General features: G+C 40.1%; 1 protein-coding gene across 1 annotated transcript in view; it reads left to right on the forward strand.

The window, feature by feature from the left end:
- LOC110039717 (sodium/mannose cotransporter SLC5A10-like) overlaps positions 1–10,479 on the forward strand; it is a 13,615-nt gene continuing 3,136 nt past the window's right edge. The window contains exons 1-13 of the mRNA XM_020744860.2: positions 1–242; positions 2,232–2,312; positions 2,542–2,646; positions 3,318–3,377; positions 3,735–3,839; positions 4,139–4,244; positions 5,038–5,118; positions 5,748–6,055; positions 6,873–7,090; positions 7,632–7,776; positions 8,379–8,466; positions 8,936–9,184; positions 9,497–9,691. Of these exons, the coding sequence (XP_020600519.2) occupies positions 150–242; positions 2,232–2,312; positions 2,542–2,646; positions 3,318–3,377; positions 3,735–3,839; positions 4,139–4,244; positions 5,038–5,118; positions 5,748–6,055; positions 6,873–7,090; positions 7,632–7,776; positions 8,379–8,466; positions 8,936–9,184; positions 9,497–9,691 (1,834 nt within the window). The 5' untranslated portion in view covers positions 1–149. The remainder of the gene's footprint in view (positions 243–2,231; positions 2,313–2,541; positions 2,647–3,317; positions 3,378–3,734; positions 3,840–4,138; positions 4,245–5,037; positions 5,119–5,747; positions 6,056–6,872; positions 7,091–7,631; positions 7,777–8,378; positions 8,467–8,935; positions 9,185–9,496; positions 9,692–10,479) is intronic.

Genomic DNA, 10,479 nt, shown 5'->3' on the forward strand with positions numbered 1-10,479 from the left:
GTCACGCAATCTTTTTCTATTGTGTCAGACGTGTAAGTCAAACATTTTTCAAGGGTTTAAAGCAGACTGTTCCACCTATTCAGTGGTGCCTCGCCATTTTTTGGAAATATCAAACATTAATTGCAAGCTGAAGCGATCAAGAGTCAAACATGGTGTTCGAAGAAGACAGAAAACCTTTACAACCCGTGGATTGGGTTATAATAGCCTTCTACTTCGTTGCCTGCATTCTTGTTGGCCTCTGGGTATGTACAGTCAACAGCCCCTTGTGTTTGTAAGTGTTACTGTACTGTTAATTGGAAGTTCAACCAGCTACCGTACCCCAGAACAGAGCCTCTTTATTTGTTCTAGAGGTTCTAGACGATATTTTACACCTGAGGTTTAGAGATTGCTAGAGACGTCCGATCCATGACCTGAGCAATGCTGAGATATTTTAACAAGGTCTTAATGAATTCTTAGCCGGTCTCATGCATGTCTGCTGCTTCGTTGCAGTGGCTATCTGATAAAATTGCAACTAAGTAAACGATTTTAGCTGACTGGATATTTATTCTCAGCAACGACGCTGTTCTAATTAATCTAATGAATTTTCGAACTTAACTTTTTCTGCTTTGTAAGTTAATAGCACAAAGATTACAACTTTTCAGATTTATAGAAATTCCTGTCCTTTAAACCAGCTTAGCAATACCTTGCCTGATATTTCGAAATGTTAAGCGAAGGAGCTTTAGAACTTGAACTAAAAAATTAATAACAGTTCTCCTTCGCTGGCTTTCAATACAGGCGTCTTTATCAAAGCCTAGCTGGTTTTTAAAGTACAACTGCATGCAACTGACCTTTCCACAAGTACAAATAGAATGTTTGTTTAAGTTGGCAAACTGTCACTCGACCCTGTTTCAATAATAACTGAGATTAAAGTGAGGGTCTGTACGGCGTGTCAGCTGAGAAGTGCTTAGAGTTCTAACTGACAACTCAGAGGTACTCAGAGAAGCATCGAAATAACGTGAACTGTTAGAATGAAATCATGTTTATAGCAGTAACACGCTTAACTTCATCTAGCTAGTTCACAGGTATGCCATGCACCTAAAGTGAACGAAACAAATATTTCAAATGATTGAACACAATACGGCTTAACATGATCTCAACTGGCTGGAAGCAGACAAGTTGGCTTTTAACAAACGTAACCGAGGAGTTGAACTAAGGTCTCGAGCGGGACTTGAACCCGCGACCTGCGAATTTCATGCCCAGCGCCCGAACCACTCGGCTACGCCAGTCTTCCTTAGCAGATCTGAGTTCTGGTGTGAGATGCTGTAACTTAGAGGCAATGTAAATGGACACTTTTCACTTTATTCAAAGTTTAAACAAAGAAAGCGCAATCTCAGCGTCCGAGAAGTAATTTGTGGGTATTATAGATTTTAGATGGGTAGCTTATGAGCAAAATGTTTCACGAAAAATTGGTTGAATTTTAATTTTAAAGTTCCCGATGATTTCATTGATCCTCGACACGTGAACAGCAAATGCCACGCACGCGTTTCGTTGCTTTTGTGTAAAGACGTGACCCATAGTTGACAAATCGGAACGACAGAAAAATTGAGCATGATCCGTCGTTTTTACGGTTTTGTAGACGAAGATGACCCTTGCCTTCCTACCTGGTGAAGAGCTGCGAAGATAATTTTTGACCTTTTGACGAATGCAGACAATCTAGCGAATATTTCGGCAGAATTCATGAGATTTTATGAAGAATGTCAAGCACAAGCGACTAGCTTTAATTTTAACTGAGATTTGTTAAATTCTCACAGCTGAAAAATTTGGCAAAACGTTTTAACTGGTAGTTGAGAAATGACCAAATTTTGACTGAGTAACGGAGAATCCTGACTCTCTCTAACATCCCTCTATAGCCACCTTGGTGGACTGTGAACACGATATGGCTTACTCGCCTAAATCGTGTTTTCTCGATGATCGCATAAATGAAAAAAATCAATCAATAAATATAATAATAATAATAATAATAATAATAATAATCAGAAAATCAGCAAAAAGGAAAGAACAGTATCTGAAATGGGAGCCCGTAATCACAGCGTAGATGACGCCAGTTTTAGCAAAGATTTTCTGTGTCTACATTCCCGTTTTACAAGGTTATATCAGCGTTTAGTCTGGCCTCCCAAGTGAATGATTGGACCGGGATAATAAATGTTCGATCGTGTAAGTGACTGTTTGTCTGTGAATGAAATCTTTTCCAGACCAAGTTCAGACAGCAGAAAGGAAAGGCCGAGACTGCAGAAACGTTTTTCTTAGCTGGAAGATCTATGATGTGGTGGGCGGTAAGTTTGACCTTTGTAAATGTTTCATCTCCAAGCAGCGCCTTTACATGTTTACGATCAGCTAAGAAATGCAATTGATCGCCGATTAGAGGCTGAGCAATCTCAGTGATCTGATGTCATGATTATGGCCATGCAGCTTACAAAAGGTTCTCAGATCTTATACTGTATAAATCTATTTGAACGAGTCATCAAATTAAGGCGCCAGTATGTTTCGCCTTACCTTTTGAAGGTTGGACCCAGTTTGTTTGTGAGCAACATCGGCAGTGAGCACTTTATTGGGTTGGCTGGGTCAGGAGCTGCTACAGGGATTGGTGTAGGATCCTATGAGTGGCAGGTGAGACAAATCCAATAGGGCCTTACGTGAACAGAAAAGCATTATTGCTAATTCAAGTGTCTCTGTTATCATGGAGTGATATGAAGTCGCAGTACTAGCCCGGTAAATAACTATAGCGGAAAGTTACTTTTCTGGCTGGTGGTACGGGAATAAAGAAGCTCTCCAAAAAGAACCTTTGTCGCAAGTTTTTTTCAATTCCGAGCCTACCAACTTGTGTCAATTGCTACCTCGAGGAAAATGTTATAATCATATCGCCTCACGAATTATAATTTAAAATAGACAACTGGTCACAGCAATAAATAACGTGGGCCAAGAATATACAGTCCATGAGGAGATCAAACAAGTTGCTCTGTATGAGTAGTGACAATTATTCAATTATAGTGGAAAATAAAAAAGACGAGGTAGAAGTATAAAATTAAGAGTCCATTGGAAGTATACATTTAATTTTAAAGCCAAACCACGGAGAAGAGACCACGAATCACGGAGGTACAAAACTAGTGAGTAGTAGAGGTATATAACGTAAGGGACTTCTAGATGAGAAGCAAAATGTAAAGACCACATTTATAAGCAATAAATTATAAAAGAAATGCTTCAAAGAGCCAAAACTTGAATACACGACTAAGTGTCGATAAAAAGAGTCCACTAATATATTACCTTTCAATACTTTGCAGGCACCTTTTATCTTACTCCTTCTTGGATGGGTTTTTGTGCCAATTTACCTCAAATCCAGGGTAAGTTTGCTGTCGAATGTTTCTGTAGGACATTGTACAGTGGCAATGACAGATTATTGTACTGCGCGTATAAAAGATTCTACAGATTTCCTTCACTGAAGAGAGTTTGCTAACCATTTTGGAGAGGCTGGTCATTGTTGAAAGGTTAAAATAAGAGTAAATCTCCCACCTGGAACGAAAATATGTGGCCACTATAGAGACGTCAGCCGTTGTGGGAAGGTGGCCATTCAATAGAGATTCGACTGTAGTAATCTTATGAGTTCGTCTGCTAACAGTGCCAGTTACATGATTAGATTTTGTATTTTTCAGTATCATTATCATAACTAAATAAATAATTGACTATTTTGATTCCTTTAGGTGTACACGACGCCTGAATACTTGCTGAAAAGATTCCACAGCACAAAGATTCGAACATGTTTGACAGCAGTGGCTCTTATCTCGTATGTCCTCACCAAAATTTCTGTAAGTGATATCCACCTAAATTCGAATGCAGTATCTAAACAACTTGTATGAACCCGAACACAAAATGAAGTTGACGACTCCATTTCGTCTTGAGCTCTTGCGTGTAATACACGCCAGTCACAACAACTTTGTCGGGGGAATCGAATATAAGGCAAAGTAGATATGTAAGCCAAGGCTTTCCTTGGAAACGCAAAGTAACGACAGCAGGAATATATATCACCTGGATAATCGATTATTATCAGTTCTTTCATTTTATGACGTCGAAAGGTAGATAAATGTTCTTCATTTCTCTATTACAGGTCGATATCTATGCCGGCAGTGTGTTTCTGTATGAAGCTGTTGGTTGGAATGTTTATCTCTCTGCTGCTTGTATTTTGGCCATCACAGCTGTCTACACTGTCTTGGGTAATTATAACTCTACAGGGATACAGCTTGTAGTTAACAGAAGCCTCTGTCACGTCGGCACCCTTAATGGGCCCTTTGCAGCCGATGATCACATGGAATGCACTCATGTCGCATGGAGAGCACGCTGCGAAACGGGACATTCAAAGCAAAGCGACCTCGACCATTCAAACTTTACTTTTGTTTCCTTCGAATGTCCCAGTCCGTGGCTTTCTCTCCATTTTGGGGGATTTTGTACCATGTGACCGTTACCTACAAAGGGCCCACTCCGACTTGAATTCCCAATATGAGGAAGAGCTCGGCGACGCGACATGAACATTCCATAATATAGCTCTGCGGAGATCGGCGTAGTCTCTGATTGGTTTTTACTTTCGCGCGAAAATTCAAAACCGACTATCAGTGCAGCCAATCAAAGCACCGCAGATGTCTCTTTAGAGCTTAGTTAGCAGAATGGCATTTTTCGGGTCGAAGATCAGACGTTTTTCCGAGAGTTAGGGATAAATAATCGAGGGCTTAAAAAGACGTGTATGTTTACTCTGGCTAAAAGACACAAAATAAATTAAAAGCAAAAATTCCTACTACAGTTCGAATGCCTCTGTTATGGTTGATGATACTGTGAATAATAGTACTTTAGTTTAGAGACCCAAGTCCACTGAACTTTGTACTTCACCAAGAGGAGATCAAGTTAAGTGTTCAAGGTACTTACCTTAATTTTCTCTTGACTTCACCAAGCATTAGTATAAGACGGTCAGATAAGCCTCGTGCTGATCAAAATTCTTTCCTTTTTCCCTTGCAGGTGGTTTAACGGCTGTATTCTTCACCGACGTGCTGCAGTGTACCATAATGATCATTGGTGCCATTGTTGTCGCTATAATGAGTGAGTAGGTAGTTCAATAACGTCGAAATAACAAAAAGGCGCCTTTTCAGTATAGTCTGCGTTCTCTAAGTGGCAGACGTCATGCCTCAGGCATGGGCACTTTGAGAAGTGGACATTCTCTTCCCATATCCATCCATAAAGGAATTCACATTTGGGCATTCCTGAAGAAACTTGATTCCGGTATGTGGGTCAAATTTTCTCATTTGTTTGTACTTTTTATGAGCTTGACAACTCACATCATTTTATAGAAGGCATTCTATCTGTACGTTTAAATCTTTGAGAAGCGACAGAGTCTTTGCTTTTTCCATAGTTAATAGAGGGGACTGGTTATGAAACCCGGCAAACATCAAAGGAGCAAACAAAGATGCCAAGACTTATGTTGGAAGGTCCACGACCGTGCACAAACTGTTGTTTTGCGTTCATATACTATGCATGAATTACGTAACCAACAGTTTCTATTGGTTAGTTCCTCAGGACGGAGTAAACAAATATTGTGTTTCATACTTTTTCCAGAACGGTAGTTAACAAACAATGAAATCTAAAAAAATGGGACGGACAAGAACCCAAAACTTTCAGTTTTTAGTTAGCATTCCAGTTGCGGTCCTTAAATAAACTTTCTATTCACCAAGGCTTTTCGAAAGTTGGTGGAATGGATGGTCTGTGGGAGAAATATGGTTCTGCTATCGGTCAATCCATTACAACCACTACTGTTGCACCAACAACGGTAGCCAGCAATTTCACGACAGTAGCTGCTGCTTTAAGCACCGTGACATCCACAGCTTCGAATCACAGCAGCAACCAAACTGCTGATAGCTGCTTCAAGTTAACTCCTTATTGGGGTAACCTGGTGCGACCACTGGACGACCCAGACTACCCCTGGTTGGGATTGTGGACGTCTCTGTTCATTACATCTGTGTGGTACTTTTGCACTGACCAGGTAAAATGTGAAAAAAAATCTAATTTTATTTGCTGAGTATACTGAGTACTGAATTGCGATGCTCGCACCCTATGAGTTTGAATCAGTATGGAAATGGAAGTAAATGTTTTGGGCTCGCGGTGCAGCGTACAGAACGGAAACCCTAAAAGTTCATATGCTTCTGTTTATAAAGGGGGTTCGAGTTTATTGTCAGTCAGTGATTGAATAAGGTGTATCGATGTCACAGTAGTAGTATTTTAAACGGAAATCTCAAGGTTGTTTATCGTGTATTTCTGATCTACTTCATTGCCATGAATTGTTAATAGTTGCAACTTTTTTGAATAGTAAACTGGCTTGCCTTAGGCGGAAATATAAATTGTCGCTGTTATCAAAAGGAGCTATATTTCAAGAGAGCTATGTCACTATCAAGACATTTCATCGATGCACAAAATTACCATCAAATTGAGGGCAACTTTCTGCAAGAGGTGAACAAGCGTAGAAAAACTGCACAGATCACTGTAAGACAAACGTGGACAAGGATGACTCGTTAACATTAGGAAGATTAAGACGAACAGTTGAACGTACTTCGGTTATCCCGAATACCTCTATATCTCGACCCCAAATTGGATTTTCTCTTGGATATGTTTCTTGAGCCACTCTATTATTAATTGTCTCGAACCTCAGCCATCTCGAACTATTTTTCGTTTCTCTTGAAAATTCAACATACGGGGTTTCGACTGAAATTGAAAATTTGGGCTTTTTTAAAGCTTATGTGTCAGTAGCTAACAAGTTTCATATGAAAGGTTATTTTTCTAGTATCATTTGATTTCAATTTTAGGTTCTTGTCCAGCGCGCCCTGGGAGCTAAGAACCACATTCAAGCCAGAGCTGGGACAATATTTGCGGGATTTCTGAAAATCCTTCCCATGTTTGTTATGGTGATGCCAGGCATGATCAGCCGAGTTCTCTTCCCTAACTCTATTGCCTGTCCGGACCCTGAGAGTTGTAAGCTTGCCTGTGATAATAAATGGGGCTGCACCAACAATGCGTATCCTAAGTAAGTCCTCATTTTCGATTTTAGCTAACCTTGCATGGCCTGTCCAAATCTTGAAGGGATGAGGGCTAAAAATACCCAGTTGCAGTTGCATGAATATCGCGCTCAAAAATCTCAAGGGTCCAAAGCTATTTTGATAATTTTCCAACGAGAGAACTTAGCGGTTCATCATGACCAATCGTATCCCAGCTAGACCATCGAAATATGCTAAACAAGAAGCAAAATAGCCAAAAGCAAAATAAACACAGCTAGCTAGTCAAGAATTCATGAGGTCCTGGATCCTTGGGGATGCTGGAATGTCGGCTATCAGTTAAATTTTGGAAGATATCTCGACTTTCAGTGAAAATTTCAGCCCGTTTTACAGCTACTCGTTTATTTTGTAGCTCACATCTCATTGTGTCAGTTGTTGGATAAATAGTGAAATAAGTCAACTAAATACAATTTACGATAAGTTACACCGATGTCTAATGCTAATGCCTCATTTAATACGGCTTCGCCAAAACTCACAGCACGCGTTAAAGCTTTATTATACATTTGGCCGCAGACTGGTGTTGAACATCCTGCCTACTGGCGTGGTTGGCTTGATGATGGCAGTTATGATGGCTGCGGTCATGTCATCTCTGTCTTCAGCATTTAACAGCAGTGCCACCATATTCACTGTTGATGTATGGCTTCGACTAAGACCTCAGGTAAATATATACCAGCTTTACTGACTGGTGAACCCCTTGAAAAAGGTTTATATACCAGTTTTGTCTGACTGGTGAACATCAACCCAGGTAATAACAGATTAGTTTTGTTTCACGGATACTGGCCTCGATTCGGGAGAAGGTATTATTGTTGTTGGAATGAGAGATATCAAATAAAGTAAATAATCAGTTTTCCCTTTAATCAAGATCATTAAATCCACGGATATCAACAAGACCACCTTGGCCAAATTTGAATCCTGGAGTAACTTTAATCAGCTCGAGGCTGCGTTCCCACTTGGTGTCCGTACATTGGTGTCTGAACACCGGCACAAAAAAAGTGTTGCGTTCAGATGCTGGTACTCCAAGTACCCAAGTAACATTTAGTGCCCAGCACAAGGTGAAGACCTTTTATTCAGACACGGACACTGTGCCCGAATTCTTGTGTGAGTACTTGGAAAAAAGGTGTGTTCACATTATTGCCAGCGAGAATCGTACGCGGGCAGCGGGCTCGGGGCACCAAGTGTGAACATAGCCTCAGTATCGAATCTCCAGTCGACCAGATTTGTTTTTTTCTCATTTTCTGCATTCTGTTCTCTCCAAAACAGGCCCGGGATAGAGAACGAATTATAGTTGGTCGAGTAGTCGTGGCTATTCTTGTTGGTATCAGTTTGTTGTGGCTACCTGTCGTTAAAGGTGAGTCCTCATCGTTAAACCATGTCGTTAAACCATCTCGCCAACTTGTTTGGGATTAATTTCAACATCATTCATTTATGAAACAGTTTCAAGTCTTAACTATCCTGAAATTCCAAACATTTAAATTAAGGTGGATCCCAATCTCTAATCCTAACGAAATGTTGTATCTTGACTAAACTGGCTGATCCTTATTCAATGATAAAAATGTAAGTCGAGCCCATTTTGGAGTATAAGCTACTAATTAAAGGTATTTTTGACAGGTTAAACTGTTGGTATGGTAACCTGGTGTGTCAAAAATATGACTATAGCTTCCCTTTCATTTACAAGGCATACGTTTGATAGTATTTTTTAAGCATCAACTGTTGCAGCCGTGGTAATTTTGATCTATTGAAACTCAAGTGCTGTAAACCACTATCAATCACCGTAACTGGAGATCGTAAATGTGACCTGCTTAAAACCTGTTTTGCAGGTTTTGCTGGAAGCCAGCTGTTTGTGTATCTCCAGAATATCCAGTCGTACCTGGCACCGTCGATCTCGTCGATGTTCCTCTTGAGAATCCTGTGGACTGGACTCACCGAATATGGAGCGGTAGCTGGACTCTTGGTCGGGTTTAGTATGGGAATTATCAAGTTCATTGTGGAGAATGTGTACACAAGGCCACATTGCGGCGAGGAGGACACACGGCAAGGGTTTGCCAAGCTTCATTTTATGTATTATTGTAAGTAATCTTCGAAAATCCTTAAACCTGAATTGAAAAATCGTAAAGCTAACCCATTGCAGAAAATTTGCTGTTAAGAAATCATCAGCCTTAGCCGGTTTTCATGCGGGTTCTCAATCCTGGTCGAACTGGAATTTGGAGCGGATGTTGGTTTTGTGGAGGGAGGAAAACCGGAGAAGCCGGCGCAAAACACTCGGAGCTGAGGCGAGAACCAACAACAAACTCAACTCAAATATGACACCGAGCCGGCATCGAGCCCGTATAATGCCAACAAATAAAACTGTATTAACACTATTTTTCTTTATATTTCAGCCAATATTCTGTTCATCATCAGTGTACTGACAATGGTAGTGGTTAGCTTCTTTACCAAAGAAATTCCACGAGACGAGCTCGGTAGCTTGACTTGGCCCACCATTAATGACCCTCCTATCTCACATGGAGCCATTGGCGAGAACGTCGAGAAAGAAAACGATGAGAAAACCGAAAACAGGGAAATACAGATAAAGGGTAAGAACGGAATATTGAACGAATATTCCCTTTACCAGAAGTCCATAACCATTACTTATGGACTTCCATGAGGGACAATTGAGAAGCAACGATTTTATTTAATTCCTGGGGTACTTCCAAAAATAGGTACACCAAATGGAAAAGTAAGAAAAAAAAATGCCATTTCCATTGCTTTGTGCTTCTGTTTCGAAACGAATCCTGACGCAAAACTTTCCGCATGAAAATGAGTTTGATTTACATAAATGAACATGCAGGCGAAATCGGTCGTGCAGTTTTCGAATAAGTGGTCGCGCACAAGACTCCCTTTGACACAGAGGCAATAACTCAAAAATATGTTATGGTATAAGTTAATAACTGGAGTTTGGCGTCTGGATGGTGTTGAAGTAATTTTGGAGCCAGCTTGCAGGCATCATAGTTAGTCTGCTCTACTAACTATGCAGGCATTAAAGCCTGATACGACACACATAACTTCTTGCAGAAATGTTGTTAGCGTCGAACATAGGGCTAGTGCTGAGTTTGTTGCTTTTTGGCCAGTATTACCGTTTGGAGGAAACAAAAATTTTATACGGTATAGCTAAAAACAGATAATTGTACTTTATTTACAAATTTTCAACAAACACAATTGTAACACTGTATATTCTTTTCAAAATCTCAGCCTCAGGTTATAATTCTTAAAATATCCTTAAAAATTTCGCAAATTTGAACCTCCATATTCTTATAAAAGATATTCTTATCTTATTTACAAGAAAGTAATTAAGCAGCAAGAAACAACCTAATTCAATTCTGGC

This window comes from Orbicella faveolata, unplaced genomic scaffold (genome assembly GCF_042242905.1).
Source record: "Orbicella faveolata isolate gen_17 unplaced genomic scaffold, um_ofav_v1 contig_48, whole genome shotgun sequence".
Lineage (NCBI taxonomy): Eukaryota > Metazoa > Cnidaria > Anthozoa > Scleractinia > Merulinidae > Orbicella > Orbicella faveolata.